General features: G+C 49.9%; 1 protein-coding gene across 4 annotated transcripts in view; it reads left to right on the forward strand.

Annotated features, from left to right (window-relative positions):
- sh3pxd2aa (SH3 and PX domains 2Aa) overlaps positions 1-20,671 on the forward strand; it is a 395,200-nt gene that overhangs the window by 144,355 nt on the left and 230,174 nt on the right. For all 4 annotated transcript variants that reach the window (XM_072479783.1, XM_072479782.1, XM_072479785.1 and 1 more), the window contains exon 4: positions 818-894. In XM_072479783.1, the coding sequence (XP_072335884.1) occupies positions 818-894 (77 nt within the window). The remainder of the gene's footprint in view (positions 1-817; positions 895-20,671) is intronic.

Raw genomic sequence — 20,671 nt, forward strand, 5'->3', positions numbered from 1 at the left:
TACAGGAGGAGCATGCAACTGGCCTAGCCTCCATCCCCCCATACCTTACAGAATATAGCTGCCCTGTGGACCAACTGGACCTCCGCCCTCCGATGCTGCTCCCAGTCAGTTGCATTCTCTGTAAACTCCTGGTTCCCTTCTCACTCTTTGCGGAAATGTAGGAAACAAAATGAAAGGAGCACCTTACTCCCTCCTCACCTAACTCCCTCAGTCACCAAACTCTCACTATAGCACTCAAATGCACCAAATTCAGCACTCCCTCAGTCACCAAACTCTCACTATAGCACTCAAATGCACCAAATTCAGCACTCCCTCAGTCACCAAACTCTCACTATAGCACTCAAATGCACCAAATTCAGCACTCCCTCAGTCACCAAACTCTCACTATAGCACTCAAATGCACCAAATTCAGCACTCAGTGCATACAAAGTCTGCACTGTAGTGGATCACTTTTATACTGTGAATCTAGCCTCTGAAAACTGGCCTAATCCAATTAACTAATTAACAAGCTCCAGCTGCAAGTACCTTCAAGTAGAACCTTTGTTTAAAGCTGATTGAAAATTCACCTTCTTCTAAACCAAACAGCAACTTTTAAGTTAATTAACTAAATAAAAGAAAGACTAGACTTTAGATAAAAATTAACCGTTATACTCTCTCAGTCACCAAACTCTCACTGTAGCACTCAAATGCACCAAATTCAGCACTCAGTGCATTACCAAATGAAAAAATGAAAGTACTGTAATTCTGGGCCTATGCTGATGGCTGGTTGTTGAGTTTATTTATTGACATAATGGTCATTCATTTGCTTTGATTCCAGGCAAAATCCTATTCAGAAGAAGCCATGTCAGGGATGTGGCCATGAAGAGACTGAGGCCCATTGATGAATATTGCAGGGTAAGCAGGCATTCAACTGGTCATTGTGTTAAAAACACTGTTACTTTTAGAAATTGGGTTAGTGATACTATCTTCGGTCCTGAGGCAAAGGCCTCAGAAAAGACGAGCCGTGCCAAACTGACCTTTCGCATATGCGTCCTTCGAATCACATTTAGTGTACATCATCAACACATGCTGAACCAGCTGCTCCATCGGGGCAATGGCATAGTTGAGGCTCTGAGCTGAATTTTCTCCTCCCGACGCAGGTGCCCAAGTGGAGGCATATGTGGCCACAATTTCACACTTACCGCCAATTCCCGACACACAATTTCCCAGAGTGGGAAATATGGCACTCGTGTAAAGTGATGTCAGGATCACCATTTAAATGCCTGCTGCAAATCTAATTTTCCCTGACGTTGGTATTTGTTCGATGTGGGTGGGTTTCCTGTTCTGTGAACTTTGGGGAAGTCTGCTGTGGCATCAAAAACCTTTGGACAGGTAAGTTTAAAAGCTCTTACCAACTTCAAACATCATAACGTAATGATGTTTGTTAAGTTAAAGCTAAAAGGCAGTGATTGATCATAGGGTTCTGTCCTTAAAAATAAATCAACATTAAATTGACCAACATTGTGTTACACCTTCACATGCATTAGAATACTTTATCCAACGCATAAAGTCCTCTTTTGCATTCAACATTATTGAAAATCTGATTTACATGGGCCAGGTAGGCGCAGTTTGTTTAATACAATACCAATTTCAAAATAAGAAGGACGTCACTTGGGACTGAGATGAGAAATTATTTTACTCAAAGGTTTCTGGAATCCTCTGCCCCAGAGGGCTGTGGAAGCTCGGTAATTAAGTAATTTTAAAGCAAAGGTCGACAGATTTCTAAATACCAATAACATAAAGGGATATGGGATAATGTGGGAGAAAAGGTGTTGAAGTAGATGATCAACATGATTATATTAAACAGCAGAGCAGACTTGATGGGCCGGATAGCCTACTCCTGTTCTGATTTGAAGTGCAGAGATGTCTTCAGACTGTGGAAAAATCTGAACAGTTCCAGAGAGTGCTTGGTGAGGTCTTGGAAGAGCAGCATACACACACACACCAGCAGGAATACTGTCACTGCTGACCCTTCTTTGGCAGCTTTAGAGTAGTCTCACCTGTCCTTAACTGATTTGTTTTCGATTGTAACTCCACATCACCATGATGAGAGACTTGTCCTGTGGCCATTGTGAAAGACAAGCAAGCAATGGGGCTGTTTAGCACAGGGCTAAATCGCTGGCTTTGAAAGCAGACCAAGGCAGACCAGCAGCACGGTTCAATTCCCGTAACAGCCTCCCCGAACAGGCGCCGGAATGTGGCGACTAGGGGCTTTTCACAGTAACTTCATTTGAAGCCTACTTGTGACAATAAGCGATTTTCTTTTCATTCATTTCATTTCAATGGTCATGGGAATATGATCACCCCCAAGCCCTCAGCACCCCTCAAATTCCAACCTAAAATCATTGTGAGGGCATCACCAACAGGACTATTAATAGTTTGAGGAAAAGGCCAGCTGTGATTTTCTCTGCATAATTCAAGGGCTGGTTTAGACAGTGGGCTAGACAGCTGGTTTGTGCTGCAGAACAAGGCCAGCAGCGCGGGTTCCATTCCCGTACCAGCTTACCCAAACAGGCGCCGGAATGTGGTGACTAGGGGCTTTTCACAGTAACTTTATACTTGTGACAATAAAAGGTCATTATTATTAGATGGGCAGTAAATCTTGCACATCATTCACATCCTTTAAACAAAAGGCAGTCGAATAAGAAAGCCAGCCAAGCTGGCTGAGCATGACCATCCTATAGAATCTTTTTATATGTATGCTGAGTGCCTGCAGGGTGTTCAGATTGTGTGAATGGGGCAATAGCTTTACATACATGCTTTTTGGGACTTTAGTGAGCCTAATACTTTGCTGTGCTCAGTTTCTTCGCTGCTGGATTGCAGTGCACTTTGATACATGGGGACGCAGTTTGTAAGGATGCTCTGTGCTCAGTAAGCATCAGCTGCACAATAGATTTTTCAAGTTAAGAGCGGAGGTGGGGGACCCTTGGGAAAAGCAAGCAGGACTCCATGTAAAATCAAAGGCATGATGATGGATTTTATTATTGTTTTGATTGGCAACAGCTGGAGTAATGAGTATATTTCTGTTCACCCCACTTTGGGAAAAATACTAATCCCATGCAGGGGTAAAAGAGAAGAAGACCTATTAGACTCATACAGAGAGTGGGAGGCTTTGGTTAAGCAATTTGGTTGAGCAGTTTGGAAGAATTTAAATGCATTTTATTAAAGAAGATTAAAGGAAACTAAATTTTAATAGTAATTTTCAGGGCGCGGGATTCTCCGAAAACTGGCGCGATGTCCGGGACCCGGCGCCAAAAACGGCGCGGATCACTCCGGCGTCGGGCCCCCCCCCCAAACAACGCAAATTCTCCGGCCCCGAATGGGCTAGAAGCGGCGTGACGCCATTCGCGATGGAGTCACCCGACGTGGACGGTGACGCCGTGCGGCGACATTGACGCCGCATGGCGTGACGGCTCAAAAGACGCGCCCCCCCACCCCAGAAGACCCGACAAGATGGCCGGCCGCCACGCAGTCCCAAGGTTCCAGGACCGTGACACTGAGGCGCTCCTGGATGCAGTGGAGAAGAGGAGAGTGTCCCTGTACCCCGGACACGGCCGCAGGGTCGCCCCACGTCTCAGCCGGCATCTGTGGAGGGAGGTGGCAGAGGCCGTCAGCGCTGTGGCTCTGACACCATGGACAGGCACCCAGTGCCACAAGAAGGCGAACTACCTCGTCAGGGCAGCCAGGGTGAGTCCACCCCCTCTCCCTGCCCGATGTGTGGCACACCCCCAGGTGAAACCAACCCTAACCCTAACCTCTGCACTATAGGAGCATCCGATGGCGTGCATTCATATACCTGTCTAACACTGTTCCCTTTACCCCTGCCACCCACCCGCCCCCCCCCACAGGAGAAGCGCGCACACAACGATAGGGAGCATGAGAGGACTGGAGGCGGCCCAGCTGATGAGAGGCCACTCATTGTACATGAGGAAAGGGCCCTGGAACTGGCTGGCGGACCTGAGGACTGGGAGGTTGCCGATGCAGAGGTCGGGGGCCCACCAGCAAGTGAGCCACCGACAGCCCGTCCCCATATCCCCCCTCCCCCATATACCCCCTCCCCCATATCACCTGATCACCGCCTGCGTGTCTAACCATGCATGCTTCATTGTGTATTGCAGGGGCAAACGTCAAGGCATCCATTCCCGCCGATGCCGACCGCCCACAGGATGCCCCAGGGCGACCACGGGATACGGAGAGACCCAGACCCTCTGGCACTCGACGCCCGCAGGATGCCCCACGGCGACCACGGGAGACGGAGAGACCTGGAGCAATAGGGAGACGATGCCCCCGTCTCGTGTGGGTGCGGCGACGCAGGCGTGTGCCACCCAGCGACGAGGGGGGCAGCCACAGGCCCCCGTCACAGCCGAGCCACGAAACCACTACCCAGGGCAGCGCTACCCAGGACAGCTCTACCCACGACACCACTACCCAGGTCAGCCCTACCCAGGACACCCCTACCCAGGACACCCCTACCCAGGACACCCCTACCCAGGACACCCCTACCCAGGACACCGAAATACAGGACAGTGACACAGAGTGGATGGGTGGAGACGAACCGCCACTCCAAAGTACCATGGACTCAGAGTCGGACGATGCGCATGACACAACGCCACTGCTGTCTCCAACACCCTTCACCATCGCAGAGATACTCACCTCGGTTGGGCACTTTAGTGATGAGGCGTCTGGTACACTCACTGGTGCGCACAACACAGCCGTACAGGTACAGCAGGTGGAGGTAGGAGTAGCAGAAGGGCCGGGAGGTCGGAGGGCAACCTGGCGCAAGCGAACATCTGCCCCCAGATGGATCCCGGGTTCCTGGAGTTACCACACCCACCCATAGCCCCGATGCAACCACTGAACCTGGGACGAGCGAAGAGGGTGACGGTCGGCTTACAGCAGCTGCAGTCGCAGGTGGAGGAGTGCACCCGCATCCAGGAGCTGGGAGTGGTGCCGGTCATGCATGCCACTTAGGCCGACACCGCATGGATGGCGTCCGCGGTGGAGGCAATGGGTGCGATGGTGTCAGACATGGGGAGCAGTCTGCGAGGCCTGGGGCTTTCCGTGCAGGCGGCGTCTGTGGCCCAGGAAATGGCTGCCCTCTCACAGGAGGCCAAAGCCAGCGCCAGCGGCAGATGGCAGAGGCGCTCAACGCCGTGGCCCTGTCTCAGCAGGCCATGGCCCAGTCTCAGCAGGCCATAGCCCAGTCTCAGCAGGCCATGGCCCAGTCTCAGCAGGCCATAGCCCAGTCTCAGCAGGCCATGGCCCAGTCTCAGCAGGCCATGGCCCAGTCTCAGCAGGCAATGGCCCAATCACTGCAGGCCATCGCTGAGGGCATTGGCGTCATTGCCCATGTGCTAGCCGGCGTCGCACAGTCACAGACAGGGATGGCCAACTCCCTGAGCTCCAAGGCTGCAAACCAGCAGACCCTTGTCGATACCAGCACGGGCCTCCAGGACTGGCAGCGCCAGGTGTCGGAGGGTCGTCGGATGGCCGGTCCGTTCAAACCCCCGACCCATGTAGAGGCCTGGGGGCCATTGGGCACTCCGAGGGAGGAGGAGTTGCTGGCACCCATCCCTGGTCCCCCTGTAGGGGAGGTCCAGGAACACTGCAGCACCTCGGACTCCCCCCCTCCCCCCCCCCCCCCCCCCTCCGTCCCAGGTGCATCGGGTGGGCAACGGGCAGGACAGGCTGGCAGCTCGCCATCCCAGTCGCCCGGGCCGCAGCCTGGCCCATCTAGGCCAGGACACCCCAGGAAACGGATACGGACGCCAAAAGGATCCCGAGTCAGAGGGCAGGAATCGCAGGATTCCACCTCCAGCTCTGCTGTACCGTCTGGAGAACCACCTAGGCGTAGTCAAAGGGCCTGTAAGGCCAAACAATTAGACACTGAGTAAGTTGGCACGGGTGCAGGGCACAGATGAGTTTTAGGGGCTGGGGCACGTGTATGCACTGTTTGTTATTAAAATCACTTTAACACCTACAGAAGCTGCCTTTGTGCTCTGTCCGAAGCATGCGGGGTGTCATGTACGTTGAGCGCCAGTGTGTGTGTGAGGGGTGGTCTTACGTTGGCCTCAAGTGAGTCTGCCCCCTTCCCCCTGGGCTGCCCTCACCATCTCCCCATGCACCCTAGTCAGTGAAGCGGGCGGCTATCAGCCTGTCCCGTGGCCGCTGGTCCAGCCGGTAACGGTGGACAGCCACCCGCCCATGTCTAGCCCGTCTGCCCTGACCATTGCCCCCATCCCCCTCACCTGGGGAGGACTGCGCCTCTTCCTGCTGCTCCTCCACTCCGCCCTCCTCTGCCTTCGGAACATCGCCCGTCTGCTGGGCTATGTTGTGCAAGACGCAGCACACCACAGTGATGCGGCCGACCCTATCTGACGGATACTGGAGGGCGCCCCCAGAGAGGTCCAGGCACCTGAAACGCATTTTGAGCATGCCAAAGCACCTCTCTATCACACCCCTTGTCGCTGCATGGGCATCATTGTAGCTGTTCTCTGCGTCATTCTGTGGCCTCCGTATAGGCGTCATCAGCCACGACCGCAATGGGTAACTCCTGTCGCCCAGCAACCAGCCCCTCAGCCGGGGGTGGGGTCCCTCGTACATGCCGGGGATGTAAGACCGCGACAACACGTATGAGTCATGTACACTTCCCGGGTACCGGGCGCAGACGTGCAGGATAATCATGCGGTGATCGCAGACCACCTGGATGTTCATGGAATAGGTCCCCTTCCTATTGGTGAACACGGCCCTGTTATCTGCAGCTGGCCGCACGGTGATGTGCATCCCATCGATCGCGCCCTGGATCATGGGAAACCCGGCCACGGCAGAGAAGCCCACGGCCCGGGCATCCTGGCTGGCCCGGTCCACAGGGAAGCGGATGTAGCGGTGCGCCATGGCATATAGGGCGTCTGTCACTGCCCGAATGCACCGGTGCACCGATGTCTGCGAGATGCTGGACAGGTCCCCATCTGGCGTCTGGAATAACCCCGTTGCATAAAGGTTCAGGGCCACCGTAACCTTGACGGACCCGGGGAGAGGATGTCCCGCCCCAGTGCCACGTGGTGCCAGGTGGCAGATGTGTGCCACGGTTTCCCGGCTCATCCGGAGTCTCCTTCTGCATTCCCGGTCCTTGAGGTCCTGGTACGACAACCGGGGCCAGTAAACACGGGGCCTCCTCGGGTGCCGCCGTGGCGCCGCGACGACCTCCTCCCCCTCCTCGTGTTCCTCCTCCACTACGTGCTCTCCCTGCTCCTCCTCCCCGTCCTGTCGGGCGGGTGTCCCTCCAGCCTGGGCGGCTGCCGCCTGCCCCTCTGCGGCATTCTCCTGTGCGGCAGCCTGCACCGCCTCTCTGGCACGCTCCCCCTCCTCCTCCAGGGCAACCTGGAGAATAGTGGCTGCCGCCACGGCGGCCAACATCGCTGGCTGATCAGAAAACATGACGGCCTGGGGGGGAAACGACGACATGTCATCATTGCCCGTACACCCCCTCCCCCCAGCCAGGTGGCATGGGCTGCATGGGCGCGGATGTTGGAGGATTGCACCTGGCCAGGCGGACAAACTCCCTTGCCCTCGCACCCCCCTCCCCGGCACTCAACCCCCTGTCCCCGGCACTCACCCCCCCGTACCCGGCACTCACCCCCCCCACCCCGGCACCAATGGTCACGTTGGCGGGACTTCGGCCCATTCGGCCGGGAGAATATGGGCAACCCCGGAGTCCATTGTCTCGCGCCCGCCTCTGCCATTCTCTGAGGCGGGCGGTGCGATTGACGCCTCGCTGACTTTTCACCCTTCGGAGAATTCGGCGGGCGGCAGGATTTACGCTGCCCCCCAGCGATTCTCCGACCCGGCGGGAGGTCGGAGAATCCCGCCCCCGAGGTTGAAGTTTTGAAGTAGATAAAGAGTGGAAGATTGTCTCCACTGGTTAGTGAATCAGTACTGAGGGGGTCATAAACTCCCAACTGTTGCTAAAGTAGTAGCAGTGCCAACAGTGTGGGGACTGGGAAGAGCAGGACCATACCCTTTGTAAAAAAAAAACTCTTTTTGTTCCAGGTGCAATGTAGGGTTAGTTTCCATCTGGTATTGGCTCCTTCAGAGCAAACAAATCTTACAGTGGGGACCTGAAGCTGATGTGAGGCCCAAAAAGGCAAGCGACACACCTGCTGAGAAATGGGAGTAGTCTCTGCCCTTCCTCGCCCGAGTCAGGACGCCGTGTAGCACCTGAAAAAGAGGCAATATGTAGCTCAATTTCCAGGTTAATTGCTGGAAAACAGTTTTTAATGAACTATTCTAACATGTGGCCGTTTGTCATATTGATGTAATTTAAGAAGGAACCATCGGTTATAATGTGCCTCTGGTGGGTCTGCGGTGCAATCTGCATATCAATGAGAGCTGAGATGAAGCACAGATCCCATTTAAAGTGACCTTGAGCAATGCACAGAAGTTACAGGAAGAGACAGATTGTGCATTCTGGGTATTGTACTGATTGCCAGTGAATAAAGAGAAAGTTGCATTTTTTGTGCACAGCCGACTGACCCAGGTTCAACATGAAACAAAATGTCTGATTACTGGCTTTAACAGTGTTCTACTGATCAGTAATGAATGGAGGAACACAAGGCCAGGTTGGTGACTGATGGAGTAATCTGACAGTCTGCAGAGTGTTGTTGAAGGAGGAGTGTTACTCTGTCTCTGAACAAGCAGGGCATTGAGCAGTCATTTCAATGTGTGCCCCATGGTCTCTTTCTTGGAAGTGTTCTTCTGTGCTCTGTATTGTTACTGTCTGTATGAATAGAGCACATATCACAGCCTGCATGGAGTTTAAAACGAAGCATTAATTAGATAATTGGCTATTTATTGTAAAAAGCTTTCGGGGCCTGATAAGCTTGTGCATCCTTTTATGAATGATGCAATGGAATTGGAGTATTCATGAATAGGGTACTTAGAAATTTTCCTCAATGACTTGTAAAGTTTATCCAGTAGACAGTTTTATAGTTCACAGCAGGAGGGTGCCAGCTTGGATTCATGTATTGAGTTTAGTTGCTCTCAACAAGGACATATTTAATGGTGCTACTGCACTCCTGTTCTCCCAGGTCTAACCCCCTGACTTTGTTATCAAACCTGATAGCAAGGATGGTGCTGTTGTTGTCTGGAGTGCCAACTCTCAGACACTTATTCCTATTCTCCTTCGACCATGACCTCACCACCGAACATCAAGCCATCTTTCCAGGATTGTCACTAACCTCATCTACTGTGGAGATCTTACCTCCACAGCTTCAAACCTCTTAGTCCCCAACCCCACACAGACTGGACTGTCCTGGTAGATCCATCATTCCTGCCTGTTCCTGCCCGACTGAGCAAATTTCTTTTCACCTTGACTCTATTCTCTCTCCCGCTGTCAGTCTCTTCTTACCTACGTTTGTGATTCCCCTGATGTCCTACGTGATCTGAACAATTTCCAGTTCTGGGCCCTAACTGTCATCTCATTATGGATGTTCAATCCTTTTACACCTCCTTCTCCCAGCAGGATGGTCTGAGGACTCTCCGCTGCTCCTCGAAGAGACCAGAACAAGGCCCCATCCACCACTTATCTCCTTTGCCTGGCAGAACTTGCTCTCTCATTGAACAGTTTTTCTTTTAATGTGTCTCACTTCCTCCAAATAAAAGGTATGGCTATGCATGGGCACTGGTGACACAAGGGCAGTATGCTGGCACAGTGGTTAGCACTGCTACCTCACAGCATCAGGGACCCAGGTTCAATTCCTACCTCTGGTGACTGTCTATATGGAGTTTGCGCATTCTCCCTGTGTCTGCATGAGTTTCCTCCGGGAATTCTGGTTTCCTCCCACAGTCCAAAGATGTGCCCTGCCATGCTTTCCCCTCGTTATATCCTCGCTCAGCATTGAGGTGATAATATTTCTAATTAGTGCGGTAACTCCACCCCTCTGCCATATTTCCTGTCCCTCCTGTAAACTTTATAAACAGGGATATTTAGTTCCCAGTCTCACCATCCTGCAGCCTCTCTGTAACAGCTACGACACCATCATCTTCAATTTGCATTGGCGCCTGCAGCTCACCCAGTTTATTCCTCACACTCTGTGCATTTGCACATAGAGCTCTTCATTAGGCTGTACCCCCTGATCTGTCCCTCAGCACTGATTTTTGTGAAGCAAGGATTTTATTTGCTTGTTTATTATTTTTCTCTTTTGGTTTAACCAATGTACTCTGTAGTTTGGCCATTAGCTGCAATTCCTGAAGTCGGATTCCTGACTATTGCTTACTCTCTGCCCTGTTACTTGTTTTTGGAACTTCCCCGAGGCCTCCCCTTCCCCCGATTTGCAAGTTTAAAGCCTTTACGACAAACTTATTTATCCCTGGTCCTAGATTGGTTCAGGTGGACACTGTCCCAAAGGCACAGATCCCCCCTGTCCCAATACTGATGTCAGTGCCCATGAAATGGAACCACTTCTTCACGCACCAATCCTTTAGCCACGTGTTTACTTCCCTAAATTTCTCATTCCTCTGCCAATTTACACGTGGATCGAGAAAACTCTTAACCTAAAGAGCTAATGTGGGTGGGTAAATTGAAAATGGTAAATCTGAGATTGATCAGATCTTTGCTAAGCAAGGATTTTAAGGGATATGTTTGGAACCAAAGCGTGTAGATGGAGATGAGGTACAGATCAGTCACGATCAAATTGAATGGTACAGGATGGAGGGGCTGAATAGTCTACCCCTGTTCCTATCATTCCCAAAACATTTCAGCACTAGGATTCGCTCATGTCGTTCGTGGGTGTGTGTGGACTAATCGACAGGGATTGAGAGCTGTAATTTGGTAGATGTGCTTTATGGACTCCTGAGGAAAGTATGGGAAGAGGAAAGGATACCATCAGATTGGAAGGAAGGTTATGTGGGGAACCTTCTGAAGAAGGGCGATCTGTGTCTTTGTAAGAACTATCGTGGGATCATGTTGCTCCCTGTGCCATGGAAAGGACTGTACTACGTCAGACAGGACAGAATGAAAGGGGCAGTAGAAGATATCTTGAGAGACAGCCACACAGGATTTTGCCAAGGAAGATCTTGGGTTGATCAGATAGTAATCCTACGGAATATACTCGAACATTGGAATGGAACTCATCGATCTACATTAATCTTGTTGACTACGAGAAGGCATTTGACAACATTGACCAAAACACACTGTGGAAGTTGATGACAATCCAAGGAAAATAATCTCCTTTGTGAAGAATACCTGTGATGGAATGAACTGTTGAGTCTTGCATATAGGAGCCTTCTCTGATAAATTCAATGAACAAACTGGCGAGAGACAAAGCTGTTTGACGGGGTGGTGGGGGGCACAGTGGTTAGCACTACTGTCTCACTGCACCAGGAACCCAGGTTCAATTCTGGCCTTTGGTGACTGTGTGGAGTTTGCACATCCTTCCCGTGTCTGCATGGGTTTCCTCCGGGTGTTCCAATTTCCTCCCACAGTTGAAAGATTTGCAGGTTAGGTGAGTTGGCCATGACAAATTGCCCCTTAGTGTCCAGGGCTGTGTATGCGAGGTTAAGGGGTTATTGGGATAGAGCAGGGAAGTGGGCTTGGCTGGAGTGCTCTTTCAGAGGGTGCAGACTCGATGGGCTGAATGGCCTCCTCTGCACTGGAGAGATTATATGATTCTATGTCACCATTCCTATCTTAGCTTGTGATTGATTAGATTTTGAGGCAAACAACATCAGACAGAAGAAATGGCATACAATGGACCCTCACAGAAGAGCTGGAAGATTTACTTTGCGGATTATTGGATTTATTATCCCACAACCACATACAGATGCAAGATAAAACCTGTCACTCGATGTAAAAATCGGCCAAATGGGCCTTAATATCAATATATAGAAAAGAAGGTAATACGAATAAACACGAGAAATAACAACTCCATTAAGATACGAAACACTGAGCTGGATGAAGTAAAGTCTTTTTCCTATCTGGGTAGTGTCATAAGTACGACCGGCGAGACAGAGTTAGGAAGACTAGAACAACATTCACCACTCTCTCCAACATCTGGAAATCAAGAGAAATCACCAAGGTCACAAAGCTAAAGATCTTCAACTCGAACATAAAGTCTGTTCTCCTTTATGGTTCTGAAACATGGAGGACCATCAAAACAATGTTGATGAAAATCCAACCCTTCAACAAATGCCTCCAAAGAATGCTTAAGATACACTAGCCAAATACCATCAGCAATATTAGGCTATGGGAGGAGACAAAACAAGACCCAATGACCCTCCAAATCAAAGTGATATATTTTGAAGAAGCCACGGAACATTACACGGGAAGCTCTCACATGGAACACGTAAGGAAATAAAAAGCGGGGCAGACCAAGAAACATAGGAAGCGGGAAACAGAAAAGGAGCTGAGAGCTGAGGGCTATACATGGCAACAGCTGGAGAGTTTGGCCCAAGACAGGATTAGTAAGAAAAATTCCGCAACAGCTGCATTATTGTATTAAAGTCCTCCTTACTAACACCTGGGGACTTGTGCCAAGGTTGGGAGAGCTGTCTCACCGACTAGCCAGGCAACAGCCTGACATAGTCATACTCACAGAATCATACCTTACAGACAATATCCCAGACACCACTATTCAAAGAACAGTACAGGAGCAGACCCTTCGGCCCTCCAAGCTGCGCCAATCATGAAGCCTGTCTAAACTAAAACCTTCTGTACTTCCGGGATTCGCATCCCTCTATTCCCATCTTATTGATGTATTCAATGATCTGTGGATCTGTATGGTCAGATCTCTTTGCCTGTCAATGCTCCTAAGGGTTCTGCCATTTACTGTATAATTCCCACTTGTGTAAGGAAGACCCTTCATTCCTGGGTATGTCGTGTCTCACCGGCAGGACAGAACCAGCAGAGGTGGCGGGCGGCACAGTGGTACAGTCAGGAGGGAGCTGCCCCGAGAGCCCTCAACATCGACTCTGCACCCAATGAAGTCTCAAGAGCTTCAGGTTCAACATGGGCAAGGAAATCTCCTGCTGATTACCATGTACCGGCCACCATCAATAATAATAATGATCTTTATTGCCACAAGTAGGCTTACATTGCAATGAAGTTACTGTGAAAAGCCCCCATTCGCCACATTCCGGCGCCTGTTTGGGTACACTGAGGGAGAATTCAGAATGTCCAAATTACCTGACAGCACATGTTTTGGGACTTGTGGAGCACCCGGAGGAAACCCACGCAGGCACGGGGAGAACTTGCAGACTCCGCACAGACAGTGACTCAAGCCGGGAATCGAACCTGGGACCCTCGCGCTGTGAAGCCACAGTGCTAACCACTGCGCTACCATGCTGCCCTTATCATCAGCTGATGAATCAGTAATCCTCCATGGTGAACACCACTTAGAGGAAGCACTGAGGGTGGCAAGGGCACAGAATGCCCATTGCCAAGAGCGGCTCGATAGTACCACCACAGACCGAGCTGGCCGGCCGGGTCCTAAATGACATAGCTGCTAGACTGGGGCTGCAGCAGGTGGTGAGGGAACCAACAAGAGGGAAAAAACATACTTGACCGTAACCTCACCAATCTGCCTGCTGCAGATACATCTGTCCATGACAGTATCGGTAGAAGTGACCACCACACAGTCCTTGTGGAGACAAAGTCCCGTCTTCACATTGAGGATATCCTCCATCATGTTACCTATCATCGTGCTAAATGGGATAGACTTTGAATCGACCTAAAAACTGAAGACTGGGCATCCGTGAGGCGCTGTGGGCCATCAGCAGCAAGAGAATTGTATTCAACCACAATCTGTAATCTCATGGCCCAGCATATTCCCCACTCTACTATCACCACCCAGCCAGGAGATCAACTTTAGTTCAATGAAGAATGCAGGAGAGCATGCCAGGAGCAACATCAAACACACCGAAACACGAGGTATAAACCTGGTGAAGCCACAACACATGACAACTTGTGTGCCAAACAGCATAAGCAACAAGTAATAGACAGAGCTAAGCGATTCCACAATGAACGCATCAGACCTAAACTCTGCAGTCCTGCCGCATCCAGCCGTGAATCGTGGTGGACAATTAAACATTTCACTGGAGGAGGAGGCTCCACAAATATCCCCATCCTCAATGATGGAGGAGCCCAACACACATGTGCAAAAGGCAAGGTTGAGGCATTCGCTACAATCTTCAGCCAGAAGTGCCAAGTGGATGATCCATCTTGGTCTACTTTGGAGGTCCCCAGCATCACAGATGTCAGTCTTCAGCCAATACGATTCACCCCATGTGTATCAAGAAACAGCTGAAGGCACTGGATACTGCAAAGGCTATGGGCCCTGACAATATTCCAGCAATAGTACTGAAGGCTTGTGCTCCAGAACTTGCCGTACCTCTAGCCAAGCTGTTCCAGCACAGCTGCAACACTGGCATCTATCGACAATGTGTAAAATTGCCCAGGTGTGCAAATTGCAAATGCACTTGTGATAATTTACCAAAATTCACTAGACTCTGGGTGGTCCCAGCGGATGGGAAATTAGCAAACATGACACCACTGTTTAAAAAAGGAGGTCGGCAGAAAGCGGGTAATTATAGGCCAGTTAGCTTAACTTCGGTAGTAGGGAAGATGCTGGAATCTACCATCAAGGAAGAAATAGCGAGGCATCTGGATGGAAATTGTCCCTTTGGGCAGACGCAGCATGGGTTCATAAAGGGCAGATCGTGCCTAACTAATTTAGTGGAATTTTTTGAGGGCATTACCAGTGCGGTAGATAACGGGGAGCCAATGGATGTGGTATATCTGGATTTCCAGAAAGCTTTTGACAAGGTGCTACACAAAAGGTTGCTGCATAAGATAAAGATGCATGGCATTAAGGGTAAAGTAGGAGCATGGATAGAGGATTGGTTAATTAATAGAAAGCAAACAGTGGGGATTAATGGGTGTTTCTCTGGTTGGCAATCAGTAGCTAGTGGTGTACCTCAGGGTTCAGTGTTGGGCCCACAAATGTTCACAATTTACATAGATAATTTGGAGTTGGGGACCAAGTGTAATGTGTCCAAGTTTGCAGACGACAGTAAGGTGAGTGGTAAAGCAAAAAGTGCAGAGGGTACCGGATTTGGATAGGTTAAGTGAATGGGCTCGGGTCTGGCAGATGGAATACAATGTTGACAAATGTGAGGTTATCCATTTTGGCAGGAATAATAGCAAAAGGGATTGTTATTTAAATGATAAAATATTAAAACATGCTGCTGTGCAGAGAGACCTGGGTGTGCTAGTGCATGAGTCGCAAAAAGTTGGTTTACAGGTGCAACAGGTGATTAAGAAGGCAAATGGAATTTTGTCCTTCATTGCTAGAGAACATAGAACAGAGAACATTACAGTGCAGTACAGGCCCTTCGGCCCTCGATGTTGCGCTGACCTGTGAAACCACACTAAAGCCCATCTACGCTATTCCCTTTTCGTTCATATGTCTATCCAATGACCATTTAAATGCCCTTAGTGTTGGCGATGCCACTACTGTTGCAGGCAGGGCATTCCACGCCCTTACTACTCTCTGAGTAAAGAACCTACCTCTGACATCTGTCTTATATCTATCTCCCCTCAATTTAAAGCTATGTCCCCTCGTGCTAGACATCACCATCCAAGGAAAAAGGCTCTCACTGTCCACCCTATCCAATCCTCTGATCACCTTGTATGCCTCAATTAAGTCACCTCTTAACCTTCTTCTCTGTAACAAAAACAGCCACAAGTCCCTCAGCCTTTCCTCATAAGATCTTCCCTCCATACCAGGCAACATTCTGGTAAATCTCCTCTGCACCCTTTCCAATGCTTCCACATCCTTCCTATAATGCGGCGACCAGAATTGCTCGCAATACTCCAAATGCGGCCGCACCAGAGTTTTGTACAGCTGCAACATGACCTCATGGCTCCAAAACTCAATCCCTCTACCAATAAAAGCTAACACACCATACGCCTTCTTAACAACCCTCTCAACCTGGGTGGCAACTTTCAGGGATCTATGTACATGGACACCGAGATCTCTCTGCTCATCCACACTGCCAAGAATCTTACCATGAGCCCAGTACTCTGTCTTCCTGTTATTCCTTCCAAAAGGAATCACCTCACACTTTTCTGCATTAAACTCCATTTGCCACCTCTCAGCCCAGCGTTGCAGCTTATCTATGTCCCTCTGTAACTTGTAACATCCTTCCGCACTGTCCACAACTCCACCGACTTTAGTGTCATCTGCAAATGTACTCACCCATCCTTCTACGCCCTCCTCCAGGTCATTTCTAAAAATGACAAACAGCAGTGGCCCTAAAACAGATCCTTGTGGTACACCACTAGTAACTGGACTCCAGTCTGAACATTTCCCATCAACCACCACCCTTTGTCTTCTTCCAGCCAGCCAATTTCTGATCCAAACTGCGAAATCACCCTGAATCCCATGCCTCCGTATTTTCTGCAGTAGCCTACCGTGGGGAACCTTATCAAACGCTTTACTGAAATCCATATACACCACATCAACTGCTTTACCCTCATCCACCTGTTGGTCACCTTCTCAAAGAACTCAATAAGGTTTGTGAGGCACGACCTACCCTTCACAAAACTGTGTTGACTATCTCTAATCAAATTATTCCATTCTAGATGATTATACATCCTATCTCTTACGAACCTTTCCAATATTTTGCCCACAACACAAGTAGGCTCATTGGTCTATAGTTACCGGGGTTGTCACTACTCCCCTTCTTGAACAAGGGGACAACATTTGCTATCCTCCAGTCTTCTGGCACTATTCCTGTAGACAAAGATGACTTAAAGATCAAAGCCAAAGGCTCAGCAATCTCCTCCCTAGCTTCCCAGAGAATCCTAGGATAAATCCCATCCGGCCCAGGGGACTTATCTATTTTCACACTTTCCAGAATTGCTAACACCTCCTCCTTATGAACCTCAAGCCCTTCTAGTCTAGTAGCCTGAATCTCAGTATTCTCCTCGACAACATTATCTTTTTCCTGTGTGAATACTGATGAAAAATATTCATTTAGCACCTCTCCTATCTCCTCAGACTCCAAGCACAACTTCCCACTGCTGTCCTTGACTGGCCCTACTCTTACCCTAGTCATTCGTTTATCCCTGACATATCTATAGAAAGCTTTAGGGTTATCCTTGATCCTACCTGCCAAAGACTTCTCATGTCCCCTCCTGGCTCTTCTTAGCTCTCTCTTTAGGTCCTTCCTAGCTAACTTGTAACTCTCGAGCGCCCTAATTGAACCTTCATGTCTCATCTTTACATAAGCCTCCTTCTTCGTCTTGACAAGTGTTTCGACTGCTTTAGTAAACCACGGTTCCCTTGCTCGACCACTTCCTCCCTGCCTGCAGGTACATACTTTTAAAGGGCACGCAGTAGCTGTTTCTTGAACAAGCTCCACATTTCCATTGTGCCCATCCCCTGCAGTTTTCCTCTCCATCCGATGCATCCTAAGTCATGCCTCATCGCATCATAATTGCCTTTCCCCCAGATATAACTCTTGCCCTGCGGTATATACCTATCCCTTTCCATCACTAAAGTAAACGTAATCGAATTGTGGTCACTATCACCAAAGTGCTCACCTACCTCCAAATCTAACACCTGTCCTGGTTCATTACCCAATCCAATATGGCCTCGCCTCTCGTTGGCCTATCTACATACTATGTCAGGAAACCCTCCTGCACACATTGGACAAAAACGGACCCATCTAAAGTACTCGAACTATCGCGTTTCCAGTCAATATTTAGAAAGTAAAGTCCCCCATAACAACTACCTTGTTGCTTTCGCTCCTATCGAGAATCATCTTTGCAATCCTTTCCTCTACATCTCTGGAACTTTTCGGAGGCCTATAGAAAACCCCTAACAGGGTGACCTCTCCTTTCCTGTTTCTAACCTCAGCCCATACTACCTCAGTAGACGAGTCCTCATCAAACGTCCTTTCTGCCACCGTAATACTGTCCTTGACTAACAATGCCATCCCTCCCCCTCTATTACCACCTTCCCCGAGCTTATTGAAATATCTAAACCCCGGCACCTGCAACAACCATTCCTGTCCCTGCTGTATCCATGTCTCCGAAATGGCCACAACATCGAAGTCCCAGGTACCAACCCATGCCGCAAGTTCACCCACCTTATTCTGGATGCTCCTGGCAATGAAGAAGACACACTTTAAACACCTTCCTGCCTGCCGGTACACTCCTGCAACTTTGAAACCTTACTCATGACAAACTACAATTCATGTTCCCAATCCCCTGCTGAACTAGTTTAAATCCTCCCGAAGAGGGTTGGTAGCAAATCTCCCCCTCCCAGGATATTGGTACCCCTCTGGTCCAGGTGTAGACCATCCCGTTTGTATAGGTCCCACCGACCCCAGAATGAGCCCCAATTATCCAGAAATCTGAAACTCTCCCTCCTGCACCATCCCTGTAGCCACGTGTTCAACTCCTCTCTCTCCGTATTCCTCATCTCGCTATCACGTGTCACGGGTAACAACCCAGAGATAATAACTCTGTTTGTCCTAGATCTAAGTTTTCACCCTAGTTCCCTGAATTCCTGCCTTACATCCCTATCCCTTTTCTTACCTATGTCGTTGGTACCTATGTGGACTACGACTTGGGGCTGCTCCCCCTCCCAGTTACGGATCCTGAAAAAACAACCCGAGACATCACGCACCCTGGCACCTGGGAGGCAACACACCAACCGCGAGTTTCTCTCGTTCCCACAGAATCTCCTATCTATCCCCCTAACTATGGAGTCCCCAATGACTAATGCTCTACTCCTCTCCCCCTTCCCTTCTGAGCACCAGGGACAGACTCTGTGCCAGAGACCTGTACCCCATGGTGTACCCCTGGTAAGTCCCCCCCCGCAACAGTTTCCAAAGCGGTACACTTGTTACTAAGGGGAACGGCCACAGGGGATCCCTGTACTGACTGCTTCCTCCCAGCCCCTCTCACCGTCACCCATCTATCGTTATTCTTCGGTGTAACTACATCCCTGAAGCATCTATCTATGACCACCTCTGCCTCCCGAATGATCCAAGGTTCATCCAGCTCCAGATCCCTAACGCGGTTTCCGAGGAGCTGGAGATGGGTGCACTTCCCACAGATGAAGTCAGCTGGGACACTGACGGCATCCCACACCTCAAACATTCTGCAGGAGGAACATTGCATTACCTTCCCTGCCATCCCCTCTAGATAAAAACAGAAAAAGAAAGAAAGAGCTTACCTGTTATTCACTCCCCTTCTCAGCAAGCTATCACACAGCAACCTCTGCACACCGCACGATACCACCTGAGGGAAAATAAAAGAAAAACTACTTACCAGTCACCAGCCAATCCCTTACCTGCAGGCTGTGACGTCAAGGTTCAACTTCTTTCTATTTCAACCTGCCCTCAATCCATCCTCTTGATCTTTACAGCGGTTGGTTTTTTATTGGTTAGAGGAGTGGTAGGGAGGGAAACACTGAAGAAGTGTTTCGGGTTTAAGTGTCACTTGACAACAGCTCCTCCACAAACCACCTTCAAGTTAGGGTGAGCACACGGACGTATGCAAATATCCCCGCAACAGCCAATCAGCAGCTTCGCTCTACTGCCCTCTGCTGGATGCTTGTCTTCATTGGAACAGCTAGGGTTTCTTGCTCAGGTACACCTTCAGGTTAGGGTGAACACACGGACGTATGCAAATTTCCCTGCCACACCCAATCAGCAACTCCGCTCTACTGCCCTCTGCTGGATGCTTGTCTTCATTGGAACAGCGAGGGTCTCTTGCTCAGGTACGCCTTCAAGTTAGGGTGAGCACACGGACCTACGCAAATCTCCCCTGCAACAGCCAATCAGCAGCTCTGCTCTACTGCCCTCTGCTGAAAGCTTTTCTTCACTGGAACAGCTAGGATCTCTTCCTCAGGTACACCTTCAAGTTAGTGTGAGCACACGGACCTATGCAAAGTTCCCCCGCAACAGCCAATCAGCAGCTCTGCACTACTGCCCTCTGCTGAAAGCTTTTCTTCACTGGAACAGCTAGGGTTTCTTCCTCAGGTACACCTTTAAGTTAATGTGAGCACACGGACCTATGCAAAGTTCCCCCGCAACAGACAATCAGCAGTCTCCGCTCTACTGCCCTCTGCTGGATGCTTGTCTTCACTGGAACAGCTGGGGTCTCTTGCTCAGGTACACTTTCAGGTTAGGGCGAGCACATGGACGTAAGCAAAGTTCCCCCGCAACAGACAATCAGCAGCTCCGCTCTACTGTCCTCTGCTGGATGCTTGTCTTCATTGGAACAGCTAGGGTCTCTTGCTCAGGAACACCTTCAAGTTAGGGTGAGCACACGGCGTATGCAAATTTCCCCTGCAACAGCCAATCAGCAGCTCTGCTCTACTGCCCTCTGCTGGCTACTTGTCTTCACTTGAACAGCTAGAGTGTCTTTATCAGGTACACCTTAAAGTTACGGCGAGAACACGGACGTATGCAAATTTCCCCCACAACAGCCAATTAGCAGCTCCGCTCTATTGCCCTCTGCTGGATGCTTGTCTTCGCTTGAACAGCTAGGGTCTCTTGCTCAGGTACTCCTTCAAGTTAGGGTGAACACATGGATGTATGCAAATTTCCCCTGCAAGAG

Source organism: Scyliorhinus torazame, chromosome 16 (assembly GCF_047496885.1).
Source record: "Scyliorhinus torazame isolate Kashiwa2021f chromosome 16, sScyTor2.1, whole genome shotgun sequence".
Lineage (NCBI taxonomy): Eukaryota > Metazoa > Chordata > Chondrichthyes > Carcharhiniformes > Scyliorhinidae > Scyliorhinus > Scyliorhinus torazame.